General features: G+C 36.9%; 2 protein-coding genes and 2 long non-coding RNA genes across 4 annotated transcripts; 2 read left to right on the plus strand and 2 right to left on the minus strand.

Annotated features, from left to right (window-relative positions):
- Positions 1-2,834: 2,834 nt before the first annotated feature.
- Positions 2,835-5,258, minus strand: LOC101897997 (phenoloxidase 2-like). Its single transcript, XM_059129655.1, has 3 exons — positions 3,533-5,258; positions 3,238-3,473; positions 2,835-3,168 (listed from the first exon to the last, which is right to left on the minus strand). Exons 1-3 carry the CDS (start codon positions 5,133-5,135, stop codon positions 2,953-2,955), a joined length of 2,055 nt encoding a protein of 684 aa, XP_058985638.1. The 5' UTR covers positions 5,136-5,258; the 3' UTR covers positions 2,835-2,952.
- Positions 5,259-9,444: 4,186 nt separating this feature from the next.
- Positions 9,445-10,049, plus strand: LOC131805892 (uncharacterized). The gene is made up of 2 exons (XR_009343868.1): positions 9,445-9,732; positions 9,805-10,049. It is a non-coding gene; the product is annotated as an uncharacterized LOC131805892 (long non-coding RNA).
- LOC131805893 (uncharacterized) lies at positions 9,756-10,256 on the minus strand. The gene is made up of 2 exons (XR_009343869.1): positions 9,986-10,256; positions 9,756-9,914 (listed from the first exon to the last, which is right to left on the minus strand). It is a non-coding gene; the product is annotated as an uncharacterized LOC131805893 (long non-coding RNA).
- A 2,377-nt stretch (positions 10,257-12,633) lies between these two features.
- On the plus strand, positions 12,634-15,082 carry LOC131805895 (phenoloxidase 2-like). The gene is made up of 3 exons (XM_059129656.1): positions 12,634-14,377; positions 14,437-14,672; positions 14,742-15,082. Exons 1-3 carry the CDS (start codon positions 12,775-12,777, stop codon positions 14,955-14,957), a joined length of 2,055 nt encoding a protein of 684 aa, XP_058985639.1. The 5' UTR covers positions 12,634-12,774; the 3' UTR covers positions 14,958-15,082.
- Positions 15,083-20,724: the final 5,642 nt, after the last annotated feature.

Genomic DNA, 20,724 nt, shown 5'->3' on the forward strand with positions numbered 1-20,724 from the left:
CGACTTTAGGACTTTCTTTACTGGTTACCTATTATGCAAATGATGCATGGTCTCTTCGAGAAGGATTATATTAAAACAAGTAAAAAAGCAGTAAATTCGACAGGGCCGAACTTTGAATACCATCCACAATTTGGAAAGAATTAAAAAAATTTGAAAAAAAAAATCCATTAAAAAATTCTGTTAAAACCTTTAAGATAACTAATATCAGAAAGTGCCGATATATGACGGAATATACGATATTGTGGACCTATAAACACAAATCTATGTGTGGGGGTTAAGAACACACAAGGAACTCCTTGTGTGAAATTTCAGGCAATTTCTTTGAAAAATATGGCTAAAATCATCAAAATACCGAATATCGGGCGGTAGCGTTAAAGTACTCACAAGGAACTACTTGTGTGGATTTTAAGACAATTCCATTGAAAAGTGTGGCTAACCTCATCAAAATACCGAATATCGGGGGTACAGTTATATGGGGGATATACGATATCGCGGACCTATGTAGATAATTCTTTTTCAAGGGATAAAGTACTCACAAGGAACTCCTTCTGTGGATTTTCATACCATTCCATTTGAAAATGTGGCTAAAATCATCAAAATACCGAATATCGGGGGTACCGTCATATAGGGGCTATACGATATCGTGGACCTATATAGATAATTCTCTCCCAAGGTATAAAGTACCCACAAGTAACTCTTTGTGTAGAATTTCAGGCAATTCCGTTCAAAAATTTGGGTAAAATTATCAAAATACCGAATATCGTGCGGTACCGTTATATGCGGGCTATACGATATCGCGGACCTATGTAGATACTTTTTTTCAAGGGATAAAGTACTCTTAAGGGACTTTTTGTGTGGAATTTCAGACAATTCCATTGAAAAATGTGGTTAAAATCGTCAAAATACCGAATATCGGGGGGTACCGTTATATGGGGGCTATACGATATCGTGGACCGATATAGCCCATCTTCGAACTTGATAAATACGGGAGCTGTATCTGGTATACGGTACAAAATATCACAAATTACAAAAGTGAGGAACTTAAAGACCAAATCGGACGAAACATATGTTTGAAAGCTATAGTTATATCTCAACTGATTTTCACTATATCGGGTATCCGGTACCAAATATTATTGTTGTGGAGTGCATGTTACATATGTGGGGAACTTAAACATCACATCGGCTGAAATATATATGTTGGAGTTGTAACTATATCTCAACCGATTTTTACCAAATTTGTAGTACTTGTTTCTAGGCTGCATATATATACAATTATACAATTTTATATACAATTTTTTCTAAGTGTGGCCGACTTCTGCTAATTTTTTGTATGTATTTATTGTTTTGAAAAACAAGTAATAAAACATTAAGTTCGGCCGGGCCGAACTTTTAATGCCCTCCACCTTAGGATAAAGGAAACATTTGAACCCATTGTGACTCACAAATACCAATTTTTTAATATATTCGTGGGAAAATGTGGCAAAAATCATAAAAATATCGAATATCGGGAAGTACCGCCATATGGGGCTATACAAAGACGTGAAGCTATACATACAATGTTTCGCCAACGGAGCTAGAACCCATTAGGACATACAAATACCAATTTTTAAACAAATCCGCGAAGAAATGATGCTCTACGTCAAATAATGTGGCCTGTATCGTGATTTCAACAGACAGACGGACATCGTTAGATCGACTTTTTATGCGGATTATGAATATATATACTTTATGGGGTCTACGACGAATATTTAGGAATGTTACAAACGGAATTACAAAATGAATATACCATCCTTTCCAAGGTGGAGGGTATAATAAAAACACAATATTTTCAAAATTATTGATTCGCCAGTTTTGCCATTAAATTGAAAGATAGATAGATGTTTAGATCATATTTTTGAAACAAAATCCAGGCATTTCAATCATTTTTTCCCGCTGTTTAACTGATTTTAAAAATGAGGAAGAATATTGAATGAATGAAAAAAAACTTTTGGCAAGCAAATTTGACATAGCATAGCCTTAATGCTGTATTTTTGTAGTTTTACGAAGCTGTTCTACCTCCTTATTGTACCATGCCTGGTACCAAATGTTATGGTTATGGAGTGCATATTAAGTATTAAACACCTTTTCGAGGATATACAGAAATATATCTTATTTGGACGGATATTACAGATATGGGTAAAATAAAAATGTGTCTAAATTTGGACCGATTATCACCAAAGTCAATAGGGTTCGTCTTTGGGTTAAACAAATAATGTATGGAAAATTTCATTTCAGTCGGACACTAAGTGCGGCCTGCATTTTGTTCACAAAAATACATGGACGGACGGACGGACGGATGGATGGCCCTCCAAAAATCAGCTCAGAAAGTATTTCTATGAGGATCCTCAAAAGAAACTATGGGTCTATCTCGTGTTCTTCTCCATGTTACAAACAAATGCACAAAGCCATAATACCCTGCCCAAAGTGTGGTGTAGGGTATAAAAATCATGTAAGTAATGGGGTATGATTGAATTATTCATACTCGTTGCAGACCTCTAGTACAAAGCATTGCACCAAGGGTAAATACGAGTTCTAAATTCTTAATTGGGTGCAATTATTCTGGAGATACCGTTAAATGGTGAAATATCAAAAAAATGAACCTTTGTGGATTCCGGAGGCTATGTGGGGCTTTAGCAATATATAGACTAATATTTTCCGTTTAAAATATTAAACATTCCAGGAAAGATATCGTTGTCTATGCAGAATTTCAAAGCCATGTCTTCCGAAAATAATGTTAGAAATCCGATTCTGTCAAACATATTTTCCTTTAAATAAAACTATTTTTTTTAAATTCCATGATAAATGTATTTATGTATATATGTATTATTTATATTAACGTCAGAATATGTATTTGTGTCAGTAAAAGTAAATAGAAGAACTGAAAAGAAAATCATGGTTTCAAATACACAAAATCTACTGTTGTCTCACAATAGTCTTGTTGGGATCATGACGGATGACGACATCGACAAGACTCATGTTGGGTGTCAAGAAATTGACCAAACGATCGGCACCTTGGCGTGGCAAGCGATCGAATGGATAACCCATGGCACGACGATCGGGGTAACGGCGATCACGCACACCACAATAGGAAGCGGCATCACTGCAGGAACCTACCAGATCTTGATCAACCTAAACATAAACCAATAACAATTTGAAAATTCCCCAATTATCACTAACCCCATCCCCTTGTATACTTACACGATCATCTTCATAATTCGAGACCATAACGAACAGTTCGCAAGGCATACCCTCTGGCAAACCTTTGGGAATCAACATATGTTCGGGCCAACCACAACCACAGAAATTGAATTCCAATTCTTCGGCAGTGCCGGCGGCAGGGCGATTAGCATCCAAATTGCGGAAGACACGTTCGAATGGAATGGTGACACTAGATTCGGTAGAGCGACGTCGAATGGTGTTTTGGCCAGGATTCACTGCAAAAAACATAGCACCCCATTAACAAAGACATTCTACAAATACACCCTTAACTTACATTGCACAATGAATTTATCCAATTCAACCATCATCAGACGCTGATCTCTCAACAACCACGGCTGGCCACGTTCATCGGTCTTTGGGCCCAAGAAAATACGCACTGTGCCAAAGCGTTGTGCCCCACTGGCATTATTCACATTTATTGTGTAGGTGAAGGGAGTGTGCTGCAAGTGCGTGAAACGAGCAAAGACATTGCCACGCGGTACAAAGTCCATACCACGAGATAGATCAACATCCGATTGTTGCCAGAAGGTGGACAAGACATTTGGTCGACCTCCATCTGAGCTCACTTGAACACGGGCAATGGAAATTCCATTGTATTGTAACTGGGGCAGCGTGTAGGGTGGCAGGCGTGTCTTATGCTCCTGGAAGATATCATCGATGTAGGCATGCCAACGGTAGAATACAGGATCACGCATAGCCGTAGCCGAATCACCCATAACGCCAAACGACTCCAAGTGGCGATGGTCAGGATCATGAGAATATGAGATGAAGACATGGCCCAAATTATGCAAATCACCATAAACTTGTTGATTGGGAGAGATTATGGATGCCTCCAACATATTACCCAAAATATCAATGCCACGATTCTCATCCAACGGAATACGATTGCCGCTGCTGTCAACAACGAACCCCTGGTGAATGGCTTCGAAAATACGATCACGCCATCTCTCCAAATCGGAAATGTCCAAGTTGATTTGATCCAACTCACGATTCAAGTCCTTCAACGATGTGTTATCGAATCGAGGAGGCCAGGCACGACTGGAAACCAGCGAGTCCATTTTGGGGAAATAACCCTCAGCAATGGGTTCACGGAAGTTATTGAAACGTGTCACACGAGCCAACTTGTTGCTGAAACGTTCCATGTTGTAGCGAGCCACAACTTGTTCGTGCATGTAGTAGAACAATTCTCCACGACGATCCTTGTCAACGACACGGCGATCGCCAGCTTCGAAAGGATACACTAAGTGCCAATGCCAGTGATGTAGATTAATGCCCATGTCTTCGCGGAAATACCACAGACGATGTTCGGGATCTAAATCAGAAGCAGTATAGTCTCTGGGCACCACAATGGGCATTCGAGAACCCTCCGGCACGACGGTGGCTTCCTCCCTCATCTGACGAAAGACTTGAGAGTCAATGAATTTGTCAGGGAAACTCTGGGCAAAGGAAGGCAAATCCACACCTTTGGTATCTGGACGATGCAACAAAGCCACAGACAATGCATAATTGAAGAGATACGGATTGACACGGTCACGAGCATATACGGCAACGCTCATCAAATCATCTACGGTACGCATTCCCATGAAGATATCAATCAAACGACCGGCGATGCGACGATGACTTGGTATGAAGAGTGAAAATTGTTCATCGCGTCCCAAGGACATGGGAATGCGTAAATCGGGCAGACTAATGTCCCTAACTGGCACTCGCTGCTCAGCGTTTTCACCGAAACGACTTTGAATTTCATTGCCAATGGGGCGATAGCGATCTGTTAAGAACTTGTCAGGTACATCGAATACGGTTTTGTTGCCTTTTTCCATGAACACCGGTTCAGTGGGTCGGTCGAACAGCAGCAGCAGATTCTTCTTGGTGGACATTTTGTGAGCTGTTTAAATCGGTTGCAATTGAATGTACGATGATTTCAATTTAGCGTTGTTTAAAAAGCCTTCGGCTCAAAGTGAATTTTGTAAAATGTTGTTCAATTGTCCAAAGAAAGTCAGCCAATGAACTGATGAAGATACCCTAGTGGCGGTGACTTTTTATACTATATCTTGTTGGAAACTACCAACTCCTTATCTTCATTTCACACGCACTTTACAAATGCGTATGCGGTTTGTCAGAATCAACATAACAACACAATAGTTTGTGGTTAGTTTTTGGATAGATCGGTGGTTAGGTAGGTAGTGTGTCACTTTTCACATATCGCAACTGGTTTGAAATATCATTATTATTATTATTTTCTTTAAATGATAATATGGTGTAAGCCTATATAACCACATTGTGGAATAACATGATTATCAATATAGCCACCCTCTTACAAATACAATATAGTGTATTCAAAAATCGTTGATAGTAAAACGATTAAAGTGTTGAGTTTTTTTTTTTTTAAATTTTATGATATTACTAGCTGAACCCGGTGCGCTTCGCTTCGCTTTTATATGCATTCAAAATTTTATTTACGAATATATGTTGGTTAAAAAAAAAAAAACAAATTTAAAAATTAAAAAAAAAAAATATTGCACTAATTTAATGCGTTAATAAACAAAATCATTACAAAAGCAGTAACATGACATGAATACACGAAGGGTTTATCCTTTGGATTTATTTATTTCATAGCAAATACCAAGCGTGCAGGAAACTGCAATTTTTTTAAGTAGAGTGGCATTTCTATTGCAATTAGTGAATTCGAGATAGCAACATACTTCGCCGTAATAAGCGTATTTCAAATCAATTGTTGTGTTGTTTTTTAGTGTTAGCCTAAGGCGTTGTGGGTCAATGGTTCTTATTAAAATCATATCCCAATCTGATCCCATTTAAATATAATTTTAAAAAAATTACTTTTACACCAAACTCCGCCACACCCTTCATATTTCATTGAAATTGGTGCGTCAAATATGTGAAATCGGCCGATAATATATATATGGGAGCTATATCCAAATCTTAACTAATTTCCAATTAATTTGTCACATTTATTATTGTAACCAAATTCCGCCACACATTCTGAATTTCATTGGTATCGGTCATATATATCATGTTTGGTGCATAACATATATGAAATCGGCCGAAATATATATGTTAGCTATATCCAAACCTCAACTGATTTCAATATAATTTGGCAATTTTTTCTGGTGCCACATTTTGTCTCTCTCGCTTTGGGTGCATCAAATATGTGAAATCGGCTGAGTATACATCGCTATAATCAAATCTGAGCGTATTTGAATATAATTTGTCAAATTTATTTTTGTACCAAATTTAGCCACTCATGCCGAATTTCATTGGAATCGGAAATACGTATCGTGTTTTGTGCATCAAATATGTGAAATCCGCGGAAAATATATATGGGAGCTATATCCAAATCTGAACCGATTTTAATATTATTTGACTAATTTATTTTCTAATCAAAATCCCGTTACATATTCCAAATTTTATTGGAATCGAACATACATATCGTGTATGGTGCATAAAACACATTAAATCGGTCGAAAATATATATGAGAGGTATATCCAAATCTGAACCGATTTCAATTTAATTTGACAAATTCATTTTGGCTCCCAATTCCGTTACTTATTTTAAATTTCATTATAATTGGAAATACATATCGTGTTTGGTCCACCAAATACATGAAATCGGCCGAAAATGTATATGGGAGCTATATCCAAATCTGGACCGATTTCAATATAATTTGACAAATTTATTTTCGGATTAAATCCCGTCACACATTCCAAATTTCATTGGAATCGAACATTCATATTGTGTTTGAGGAATAAAATGAACGAAAATGGTCGAAAATATGTATGGGAGCTATATCCAAATCTGAACCGATTACAATATAATTTGGCAAACTTATTTTTATTCCAAATTCCGTTACGTTTTCCAAATTTGGAGACTGTATCTTCAACCAATCAATAGATATGTGCATATAAAATCTAAATTTTGGGAGGTACCTCCGTTTCTGATGTTATATCTCCAGTTCCAAGTGGAAATTCAAAAATGTATATAGCCTATGTTACTTTCAGGCGATATTGCAGTATATATGGAAATTTTCAGGAAAATCTATTCAGTGGTTTTCGAGTCCATAAATTACAAACAAACAAACAAACAAACATTTTCCTCTTTTACAGATATAGAAGGAGCGGCAATACTATGTTAAATTGTCGTTATTTTAGATCACAAATGATGTGAATGGTATATAAATTCTCTATATTCTATAAATGCACTTAAGCTGGATTTGGTATAGATGTCATTAGCCGACAATGAACGTTAAATATGGTTATGGTTAACATAAAAATCCAAGTAATCGCGTAAAAATGTGAGATTTGAAAATTTTAATATTGATTTTTTAAATGTACAATAATAATGTTTTATATTGCTTTTTTTCATTTTGAGCTATTATATTCGATTTTTTTTATCTTTATTAATTCTAATATGATGTGTAGTCTTTTTAGGGCAGTTCAATGCGACCCCCCCGAGTTCTCTTTCCCAAATAATTCCCATCTTACGGTAATGGGTGTAAGAGAGTTATTATTTTTGACTAATTGTTTTTATTTTTGACTAAATACCACGCATCACGTTATCCTAAACGTTGGAAATAAAAAGTTCAAATTTGAAATTTTTTTGTATGCTCTTTACAAAACCAAAAATTGATCATATAAAATTTTAACACTCAAATTAAAGCCTATGACTGAAAAATAAGATCAGGCTATTCAAATATCTAAAACCGACGGTAGTTGAACATCTTTTATAATTTTTGCCATGAACATTTATTTGTATTTAGAAATATAAAATGAAAATTATGACGCTTATATAAGTCAGATGTGTTTTAAAAAACATGCATTTAAGAATAAAAGTACTGGCCGGCAACGCGGACTAGCCCAGCTAGTTTTATATATAACAAAGTGTGACACAACATTTAATTACTGGAAACAGAGAAACAAAAAAGACACACATATCGGCTTTTTGAAAGTTTATATCGAAATGTAACCCAAATTATATCTATATTTATATATAAATTATATTTCCTGATTTTGCAGTTGCTTTACAGGTCGCAATTATAGACCAATCGAAGAGTAAGTTAGCATGGGACTAGAACTTAGAGCTGGCAGAAGCCTTCCAATTTGGATGGTCATCGCAAATTTTCCATTAAACCGCATATACTTTTAATTCCAGCGAAATCACAAATAGACGAAAAGGTAAATTCTGACCGTTACGTAGATGCCGATAGTAAATAAATCGGATATATACACTGCCCAAAAAAAATTTAAAAATGGCTAAAAGCAAATACAGTACCTGAATAAAACAGCAAATTATCAGTGACTATCAAAACAACATATTACAGAAAATGATTTCCGAGAAATTTTTCATAAATATTTATGTGATTTTATAATTATTTCTGTATACTAAGTCAGTTTTTTGAAATTGGATCAGTAGTAACAGTCTATAACGGATGAAGGCCGTGAAAAACTTGATCCACAAATTGTGAGAGAAATAAAAAACAACTTTTTAAGAGTTCAACTGGATTGGTGAGAGAGCAATCATTGGATATAAGCTCGAGATCAGTGTGTAGACGAGTAGTGGCAGCTGGTCTGCATGCCCGTAAGACATCAAAAAATCATTTATCTCAAAAAAAAAAAAAAATCAAAAAGGCTTTCGGGAACGATAATATTAAGTGGAATCAAGCTCAATGGAAACAACATTATTTCTGAGATGAAAAATTGTACGGTGAGAAGGCCAAAAAATGAAAGACTCAAGTCGCAGTGTTGCAAAGGTACAGTGAAGCATGAGGGAGGGTCAAAAATGGCGTGGCGCTGTTGTTCTTTCTAAGGACTTGGGCCTATCCATAAATTAAAGGAAGTTGTGGATCGGTTTGTTTACAAAGATGTGTTGGACATCACGTTGTTCCCTTACGCTGAGTAAAATATTCGGCTGATTTGGGTGTTTCAGCATAACAATGATCCCAAACTTGTATCAAAACTTGTCAAATATTGGTTGCGGGAGTCAAAAATTCATGTTTTGTTATGGCCGGCACAATCACCTGACCTAAACTCCTTAGAAAACCTTTGGAGTATCGTGGATTTATTTATTTTTGTATTTTTATTTTTAGTTTCTTAAAAGTGAATTAAACCCCTTATTTAAAACTGGAAAAATAATTACGATTTGTTTATTTTTGTAAAAGTTACAGGACATTTACAGCCTGTTCCACGATATCGAAAGAACACGTTCGCACAACTTTTACACGACAAACAGCTGATTTCCGTTCCACTAAAATCCATCAGAACGAAAATTTGCACGAAAATCAAAGCGAACGAAAACGTAAGCGTTTCAGTGTAATTTTGCGTTCCACTATCTTTTTTCTTTCGTACGCATGCGAACACAAATGTCAAAATCAGTCACTTGTGTGTTTGCTGTCGAATAATAAAAATTAAGGAAAATTGTTTTAACATAAACATTCCTTGATTGAAAATGGAAAGAAAAATGTAAGTAAAAATAATAAATGCAATTTAATCTGTGAACAACAAATATATATTTTTTTATTTTCTCAATTCCAGCACGAAAAAACTACACAGCTGCGGGCACTAGTTGAGTATATGGGGGAGAATCCTAAGTTCGCCAGAGGAGTGCCAATTTTTGGAAGCAGCAGGCAATCCCATGAAGACCACTGAAAGACACAAACCTAGAAAAAATCATTTTTTTATTATTTTAAAAATGTAAAAATACAATCATACTTACTGGTTGTTAGGTACTTCAAATAAATTCGAAGCATCTCTTAAATGCCTCCGTGGCACAATTTGAACCTCCTCCTCATCATCCATAAAAAATAGGGCTACAGAAATATTCATTTTTTTCTTTTTTAACAACACAAATAATCTGAACACAATCACTAGAAATTTTATTTTGTTTGTTTATTTACAATTTGTTTGTTTACAACTGAACTGTCAGTTGAGACAGAGCCACTGCTGCTTTTTCGCGTTTATATTAGACATTTGGCGCTTTTTTTGCCTTATTTCGGATTAATTTTGCCAAAAAATATTTTGCAACACTGAATCACGTAAGGCTATGCGAAAGAAAGAACGAAAGTTAGTGGAACGCATTCTTATGCGAAAGTGAGTGAGTAGCCTTCGTTCGCACAAATTTTCTTTCGAGATCGTGGAACAGGCTGTTATTGTCTTTGCGATTTAAGTTGCTTTAGTTTTGGCCATGTATATACAAAGGAAGGGGATGTTAGCAAGAATGCTTATATCTCAAGAATGGCTGGAACTTACAGGCGAAATCCAAAATACACAAAAGCGAACTTCTGGCGTTTTTACACTAAATTCGTTGACGAATATAGCCAAGTATAGTAGACAAGCAAATCATACAGATGAGTCAAAATTCGGACATACATCAGTTATAGATGATCGCAAAATATTTAGGGATTCAAATGAACCAAAAACAGAAACAAGTTAAAAAAACAGTTAGTTCAGCAGGGTCGAACTTTGAATACCCTGCACCATTTGGAACGAATTTGGAAATTTTCAAAAAATAAAATCCTTAAAAAATTCTGTTTAAATTTTAAAAATACTGCATAGACAATGTTGGTCATAAGCCATTGCCATATTCACATTCGAAAACTTGAAATAAACGGTGAATAATTTACCTAAAATCATCAAAATATCGTAGATAGGGAGGTACCGATATATCGGAGCTGTGCGAAGACCTGGACCCGCAAAGACAATTTTCTGTCATAGGCTGTAGCATCCATTACGAAGTTCAAATATGAGATCTTAAACAATTTCGGTGGGTATTGTACCAAAACTCGTCAAAATACCGAATATAGGGAGGTACTGATATGCGGGGCTTATACGAAGACCTGGACCTGCATAGACAATTTTCTGTCACAGACTGTAGATTACATTACGAATTCTAAATACGTAATTTGAAACAATTCCGGTGAACAATGACGATAAAATCATCAAAATACCGAATATTGGGAGGTACAGTTATATGGGGGCTATACGAAGACGTAGACCTGCATAGATAATTTTCTGTCACATGCTGTAGTATCCATCACGAACTTCAAATACCAAATTTGAAACAAATCCGGTGAATAATGTCGCTAAAATCATCAAAATACCAAATATCGGGAGGTACCGTTATATGGGGGCTATACGAAGACGTGGACCTAGATGGCTCATATACGAACTTAACATGTCTACCCGAAAAATAAACATGTGTGCAAAATTTTAGCCTTCTACCTCAATTCGTTCGAAAGATAGCGTGATTACAACAGACGGATAGACAGACGGACATCGCTAAATCAGTTGAGGTTTGGATATAGCTAACATATATATTTCGGCCGATTTCATATATGTTATGCACCAAACATGATATATATGACCGATACCAATGAAATTCAGAATGTGTGGCGGAATTTGGTTACAATAATAAATGTGACAAATTAATTGGAAATTAGTTAAGATTTGGATATAGCTCCCATATATATATTATCGGCCGATTTCACATATTTGACGCACCAATTTCAATGAAATATGAAGGGTGTGGCGGAGTTTGGTGTAAAAGTAATTTTTTTAAAATTATATTTAAATGGGATCAGATTGGGATATGATTTTAATAAGAACCATTGACCCACAACGCCTTAGGCTAACACTAAAAAACAACACAACAATTGATTTGAAATACGCTTATTACGGCGAAGTATGTTGCTATCTCGAATTCACTAATTGCAAATAGAAATGCCACTCAACTTCAAAAGATTGCAGTTTACTGCACGCTTGGTATTTGCTATGAAATAAATAAATCCGAAGGACAAACCCTTCGTGTATGTATGTCATGTAACTGCTTTTCTAATGGTTTTGGTTATTTACGCATTAAAGTAGTGCAATCATTTTTTTTTTTTAAATTTTTAAATTTGTTTTTTTTTTAACCAACATATATTCGTAAATAAAATTTTGAATGCATATAAAAGCGAAGCGAAGCGCACCGGGTTCAGCTAGTAATATCATAAAATTAAAAAAAAAAAAACTCCACACTTTAATCGTTTCACTATCAACGATTTTTGAATACACTATATTGTATTTGTAAGAGGGTGGCTATATTGGTAATCATGTTATTCCACAATGTGGTTATATAGGCTTACACCATATTATCATTTAAAGAAAATAATAATAATAATGATATTTCAAACCAGTTGTGATATGTGAAAAGTGACACACTACCTACCTAACCACCGATCTATCCAAAAACTAACCACAAACTATTGTGTTGTTATGTTGATTCTGACAAACCGCATACGCATTTGTAAAGTGCGTGTGAAATGAAGAAAAGGAGTTGGTAGTTTCCACAAAGATATAGTATAAAAAGTCACCGCCACTAGGGTATCTTCATCAGTTCATTGGCTGACTTTCTTTGGACAATTGAACAACATTTTACAAAATTCACTTTGAGCCGAAGGCTTTTTAAACAACGCTAAATTGAAATCATCGTACATTCAATTGCAACCGATTTAAACAGCTCACAAAATGTCCACCAAGAAGAATCTGCTGCTGCTGTTCGACCGACCCACTGAACCGGTGTTCATGGAAAAAGGCAACAAAACCGTATTCGATGTACCTGACAAGTTCTTAACAGATCGCTATCGCCCCATTGGCAATGAAATTCAAAGTCGTTTCGGTGAAAACGCTGAGCAGCGAGTGCCAGTTAGGGACATTAGTCTGCCCGATTTACGCATTCCCATGTCCTTGGGACGCGATGAACAATTTTCACTCTTCATACCAAGTCATCGTCGCATCGCCGGTCGTTTGATTGATATCTTCATGGGAATGCGTACCGTAGATGATTTGATGAGCGTTGCCGTATATGCTCGTGACCGTGTCAATCCGTATCTCTTCAATTATGCATTGTCTGTGGCTTTGTTGCATCGTCCAGATACCAAAGGTGTGGATTTGCCTTCCTTTGCCCAGAGTTTCCCCGACAAATTCATTGACTCTCAAGTCTTTCGTCAGATGAGGGAGGAAGCCACCGTCGTGCCGGAGGGTTCTCGAATGCCCATTGTGGTGCCCAGAGACTATACTGCTTCTGATTTAGATCCCGAACATCGTCTGTGGTATTTCCGCGAAGACATGGGCATTAATCTACATCACTGGCATTGGCACTTGGTGTATCCTTTCGAAGCTGGCGATCGCCGTGTCGTTGACAAGGATCGTCGTGGAGAATTGTTCTACTACATGCACGAACAAGTTGTGGCTCGCTACAACATGGAACGTTTCAGCAACAAGTTGGCTCGTGTGACACGTTTCAATAACTTCCGTGAACCCATTGCTGAGGGTTATTTCCCCAAAATGGACTCGCTGGTTTCAAGTCGTGCCTGGCCTCCTCGATTCGATAACACATCGTTGAAGGACTTGAATCGTGAGTTGGATCAAATCAACTTGGACATTTCCGATTTGGAGAGATGGCGTGATCGTATTTTCGAAGCCATTCACCAGGGGTTCGTTGTTGACAGCAGCGGCAATCGTATTCCGTTGGATGAGAATCGTGGCATTGATATTTTGGGTAATATGTTGGAGGCATCCATAATCTCTCCCAATCAACAAGTTTATGGTGATTTGCATAATTTGGGCCATGTCTTCATCTCATATTCTCATGATCCTGACCATCGCCACTTGGAGTCGTTTGGCGTTATGGGTGATTCGGCTACGGCTATGCGTGATCCTGTATTCTACCGTTGGCATGCCTACATCGATGATATCTTCCAGGAGCATAAGACACGCCTGCCACCCTACACGCTGCCCCAGTTACAATACAATGGCATTTCCATTGCCGGTGTTCAAGTGAGCTCAGATGGAGGTCGGCCAAATGTCTTGTCCACCTTCTGGCAACAATCGGATGTTGATCTATCTCGAGGTATGGACTTTGTACCGCGTGGCAATGTCTTTGCTCGTTTCACGCACTTGCAGCACACTCCCTTCACCTACACAATAAATGTGAATAATGCCAGTGGGGCACAACGCTTTGGCACAGTGCGCATTTTCTTGGGCCCCAAGACCGATGAACGTGGCCAGCCGTGGTTGTTGAGAGATCAGCGTCTGATGATGGTTGAATTGGATAAATTCATTGTGCAATGTAAGTTAAGGGTGTATTTCTAGAATGTCTTTGTTAATGGGGTGCTATGTTTTTTGCAGTGAATCCTGGCCAAAACACCATTCGACGTCGCTCTACCGAATCTAGTGTCACCATTCCATTTGAGCGTGTCTTCCGCAATTTGGATGCTAATCGCCCTGCCGCCGGTACAGCCGAAGAATTGGAATTCAACTTCTGTGGTTGTGGTTGGCCCGAACATATGTTGATTCCCAAAGGTTTGCCAGAGGGTATGCCTTGCGAACTGTTCGTTATGGTCTCGAACTATGAAGATGATCGTGTAAGTATACAAGGGGATGGGGTTAGTGATAATTGGAGAATTTTCTAATTGTTATTGGTTTATGTTTAGGTTGATCAAGATCTGGTGGGTTCCTGCAGTGATGCCGCTTCCTATTGTGGCGTGCGTGATCGCCGCTACCCCGATCGTCGTGCCATGGGTTATCCATTCGATCGCTTGCCACGCCAAGGTGCCGATCGTTTGGTCAATTTCTTGACACCCAACATGAGTCTCGTCGATGTGGTCATCCGTCATGATCCGAACAAGACTGTTGTGAGACAACAGTAGATTTTTGGTATTTGAAACAATGATTTTCTTTTCAGTTCTGCTATTTGCTTTCACTGACACATATACATATTTTGACGTTAATATAAATAATGTATATACATAAATAAATTTATCATGGAAATTAAAAAAAATAGTTTTAATTAAAGGAAAATATGTTTGACAGAATCAGATTTCTAATATTATTTTCGGAAGACATGGCTTTGAAATTCTGCATAGGCAACAATATTTTTTTTCTGGAATGTTTAATATTTTAAATGGAATATATTAGTCTATATATTGCTAGAGCCCCACATAGCCTCCGGACTTTTGGGGTCCACAAAGGTTCATTTTTTGATATTTCGCCATTTAACGGTATCTCCAGAATAATTGGACAAACTTTTCAACTAAGTTATGTATCTCAGAGGTTAAATTGACTGCTTGCACCCAATTAAGAATTTAGAACTCGTATTTACCCTTGGTGCAATGCTCCGTACTAGAGGGCTTCAACGAGTATGAATAATTCAATCATACCCGAGTACTTACATGATTTTTATACCCTACACCACACTTTGGGCAGGGTATTATGGCATTGTGCATTTGTTTGTAACATGGAGAAGAAAACGAGATAAATCCATAGTTCCTTTTGAAGGTCCTCATAGAAACACTTTCTGAGCTGATTTTTGGAGGGCCATCCATCCGTCCGCCATCCATCCGTCCGCCTCCAGAATATTTTCGCGATAATATTCGCCATTTATTCTGATGCCACGGTCGTCTAATACGAGCGGAGAGCGACCATCGGCTGTTATGGCGGCCCACACCAATGCCTGCGCTTGAGTTCTGATGGCCAAACGAAGGTGCACATTTTCAGCTGACCTGTTTGACAAGTAAACACGGTCATTTTGTTTGTTCACTAATTGCTGGACAACGAATGTTTTCTCATCGGAGAAAACCAAATTCGGCAGTTCATCACTATCGGCCAAGCGAAGCAACTTTTTAGCTCTTTCGAGTCTCTTTTCTTTCCGTTGCGATGTAAGTTCTTGCACTTTTTGGAATTTCAATGGCTTCACCCTGAGCTCATTTTTTAATATTTACCGAATGGAATATTGCGATATGTTCAGCTCACGAGCCATTTTTCGGCCACTTCGACGCGGGTTTCGATCAAGTGGCTTCTTTACTTTTCGAACCATTTCTGCTGATGTTGCTGTTTTCATCCGTCCACTTCCTTGACGTCGGCCTACGCTACCTATATCACTTTAACGAGCGATGGTACCATGGTACAATGAAGAGAAGGTAGGCCAACTTTGAAAAAATTGCAAGTATAAAGGTCTACCTGTTTGGCTTGTAATGTCAGAATTAGTATCAAAACAATAAAAAAATCAAACAACGTGTTGCATTTATTTTGAATAAATAATTGAAAACCGCGAAAACTGAATGAAAGGTCAACACTTCTTTTCAAAACCAGGTTCTATATATCTCCAAAGGATTATTTCGCTACAAAAACTCTAGATTTTCTCGATGCATACGATGAAATAAACATTTTAAAACATCCGAATTTTTTGTTATTGAAAAGAAAACACATACATCAACAAATAAAGATGACATATTAAGCCAAGAAAATAAAAAAAATTGAAATCATATGGTATCATAGCCCTACCTTGATATCATTGTACCATGGATGGTACGAGACACAAAAGACTTATTCACATTTAAATGCTGGAGTGCTCTAACGATAGCCACTTGTGGTTTTCAGCCAAATATAAAGAAATCAGACCATCACGCTTGAATTCCATCACGAATAACTTTTTTCCTGGAAAATTCTCACCAAAATGCTTTTGTACGCTTGTAAACAATACAATGAGCTGTAAACAATACAATTACAGCAGTCTGAATTTGTTTGCAGTTTTTTCATCTAACCCTGTACATGAATATAGACTTCCAAAACTACCTCTATACATCTACCTCTACTCTTCAACCTTGATTCCCATTAAAAACTTCAAGTTTTTAGAACATTTTAATACTTTTCGTTCACTTATAGTGCAAATTTCCAAAAATCCTTTGGTACATCTATCACACACCCCATCAGTGATTCTTATTTTAAGTTTAGGAGTACAAGCTGTACTGCTTTCTCAAATACCCCTTCGAGCTTCGACTTAAACTTTGAATATATTTTAACTGTTTTGAGATTTTAGGTTCCCCGTAAAACAGGAAAAATCCGTGCAAATGTGATATATAAGGCCACGTTTTGGTTAAGCCTCTTATATTAAGGTTTTTGTTATTTCGAAATCCACAACCAGAAATTTCAAAATTTCCTTTAATTTCAACTTTTCAGTATCCTTTAACTTTATGCATACGTTTATGCTAATTTTACTTTCCATACTTACCGGCTCGTCCTCTCCATAGTTGCAAAGCACAACACATTTGGCATTTATTTAAATTGACAATCAGCATTTCATTTATTTCATTCCTATTCATTTTGAATGTATATATTTTTGTTCTGGTTATCTCTTACAATTTGCTTTTGTTGTTGGTTATGCTTTATCGTTACAATTTTATCATTATTATTACTTTATTTTAGTATTTTTTTTTTGTTAACATAGTAAGTATATTAGTTTTTTTTCTTTAAGTTTATATAAAGCCATCTTATAAACAAAATTTATCTTTTAAATTAAATATATAATAATAATAGTTAATATATTGACAATTCTCCATAGTATTTTTGTATTATTTTTTTATTTGTGTTTCAAGTATGTCTATATTATCATGTTTCCAGTACATCATTTTTAGATATATGAGTGTTGCTATGTGTGTGTGTGTGTGTGTGTATTTTTCTGTGGAGTACATATAGACAGTTATATATTTGCGTTCTATTTTCTCTATGATTTCATTTTTGGTTGTGTGTATGTATGTCTGTCTGTTTTATATTTTATATTTATTAAACGGGTACATTTGTATGTAGCATCGCATTTTTTAATGTAATTTTATTTTAATTATGTCCTTTCTAATTTGAAATTTAGTTTCTTCTTAATGAAATTATTAAATTCTATTAAAATAGAATACGTTGAAATCTCTTTAATTGTTAACATGCAACAAAGATAGTTCTTAACAAGTTTATTAATAAAATATATTCTGGCAAATATAAGTAAAATATTTTTGAAAATTTTTAAGAGACTTTATGAAAATATTTGAAATTTTTCGAAATAAATTGTAATGTCCTCTAGTGGTTATAATGCTTATGGTGAATAATGTAGTAAAATTATCCATGTGTCATGTATCAAGTAATGCAGAAGCTTGGATTTTTTCGGACAAGGGGAACAATTTTTATACCTTCCACCTTGGAAAGGAGGGTATATTAACTTTGTCATTCCGTTTGTAACATCCCTAAATATTCGTCGTAGACCGGATAAAGTATATATATTCATAATCAGCATAAAATTCTAATTCGATTTAACGATGTCCGTCTGTCTGTTGAAATCACGATACAGCCCACATTATTTGACGTAGAGCGTCTAAATTTACAATTTGTATTGTGTTTAGGATGATTGCTATTGAAAATGAGTTATATCGGTTCGCGTTTTGGTATAGTCCCCACATAACAGTACCTCCCGATATTCGGTATTTTGATTTTAGTTTTTTTATTTGTTAATTAAAAATTTCCATAACCTAATTATATTAATATATTATTTATGAATAATATATGTTTTAGTTATAAAGAAAATACTTAACAAATGGTTATATAGGGTTGCCCATATTCGACGGACCCATGACTCTTTGGGCCCATTCCAATTGACGAGGCTTGTTCGCAGGCAACATTCTTTGCGTCAATTGAATTTTGTACGGGAACAAATGCAAATCAATGCGAATAATCCGTTGTAAAGTGGACCGAGCCATGCCCAACTGCTGAGAACGGCGTTTTTGGGATGTTCTTGGGGACCTCTCAACACTGGCTCGTACGGCAGCGATATTCTCGGCCGATCGCCTTGGTTGACTTTTATATGGCCTCTTCGGATTAGAAAGAGCCTTACCAGTCGAAAATGTTTCGTATAAACGCTTAATGGTGTTCTTAGAAGGCACACTTCTCACATTTTTTAATGTTTTAAAAGCACGTTGAGTTTTTACAATTGACTTCTTCTGCTGAATGTAAATTTCACAGCTCTCGCGTGGCGTGTATTGGTTCATGGTAAAAATCTGCTTGGACTGACGCTTCAAACGCGGTATGTCATTAAGCGATGTGACATCTCTGTCAAAAGTTATGGCGTTGCCAGATGGGTCCGTCGAATATGAGCAACCCTGTATGAGTCAATCGTCCGTCCAATTCTGGCTTATGGTGGTTTAGTGTGGTGGTACTCTCTGGGGAAGGCTTCCCCCAGTAAAAGAAACTTTGAAAAAGTACAAAGAGCGGCATCACTTTTAATTACAGGTGCCCTCAAAGGCACACCTCAATCTGCATTGGACACCCTACTTAACTTGAGACCCTTGTTGTTGTGTGACGCCATTTCTAAGCCATTCGTCTGACAGCTGTTAAAACTATTCCAGTGACAGCTTATTATATGGTTTACAAGCGTACAAAAGCATTTGGGTGAGAATTTTCCAGAAAAAAAAGTTATTCGTGATGGAATTCAAGCGTGATAGTGTGATTTCTTTATGTTTGGCTGGAAAACAACAATTGGCTATCGTTAGAGTACTCCAGCATTTAAATTTGAATAAATCTTTTCTGTCTCGTACCATCGCTCGTTACCGTGATACTGGTAGCGTAGGCCGACGTCAAGGAAGAGGACGGAAGAAAACAGCTACATTAGCAAAATGGTTCAAAACATAAAGAAGCGAATTGATCGAAACCCGTGACGCAGTGGCCGACAAATGGCTCGTGAGCTGAACATATTGCAATAATCCATTCGGCAAATTTGAAAATGAGTTCAAAGTAAAGCCATTGAAATTCCAAAACGTGCAAGAACTTACACCGCAATAGAAAGAAAATATTGGCTTGGCCGAAAATAGTGAAATTCCGAATTTGGTTGTCTTCGATGAGAAAACATGCGTTGTCCAGCAGTTTGTAAACAAACAAAATAATCGTGTTTACTTGCCACTGAGGTCAGCTGAAAATGTGCACCTTCGGTTGACCACCAGAACTCAAGCGCCGGCCATGGTGATGGTGTGGGACTCCATAACAACCGATGGTCGCTCTCCGCTCGTATTAATCGACTATGGCATCAGAAAAAATGCCGAATATTATCGCCAAAATATTCTGGAGGGTGTATTAAAGCCTTGGGCACGCAAACATTTTGGCCGCAGACCTTGGACATTCCAACAGGACTCAGCACCATCGCACTCAGCACGCGCCACACAATAATAGTTATCAAATGACGTTCCTCGCTTCATTTCCAGCGCACAATGGCCATCAAAATCTCCGAATGCCAATCCGTTAGACTATTGTGTCTGGAGTATTTTGGAAAGCAAGATTGGCACTAAAAAATACCAAAGTGTCGATCACCTGAAGCAAGCGCTTCGCCGGGAAAGTTGGACCCCAACCTCGCAGGCAGAAGTGATCTATTTAGTTCCCACATAAAACGGTGTCTGGCTATATTCTGGAATAGAAGCCTATAATTTGAAGATGATTAAGATAAAAAGAGTTTAGCACAGGTCAAAAGCTTACTATGTTGGATGGTCATCAGGTAATATTTAAAGGGTGAAATGGACCACAACTTTTGTGCTAACAATTAAAAAAACATTAATTTAGGCCGGGACGAACTTTTAATACCCTACATCATTGGGTAAAGTAAACATTTTTATA

The sequence above is a fragment of the Musca domestica genome, unplaced genomic scaffold (genome assembly GCF_030504385.1).
Source record: "Musca domestica strain aabys unplaced genomic scaffold, Musca_domestica.polishedcontigs.V.1.1 637, whole genome shotgun sequence".
NCBI lineage: Eukaryota > Metazoa > Arthropoda > Insecta > Diptera > Muscidae > Musca > Musca domestica.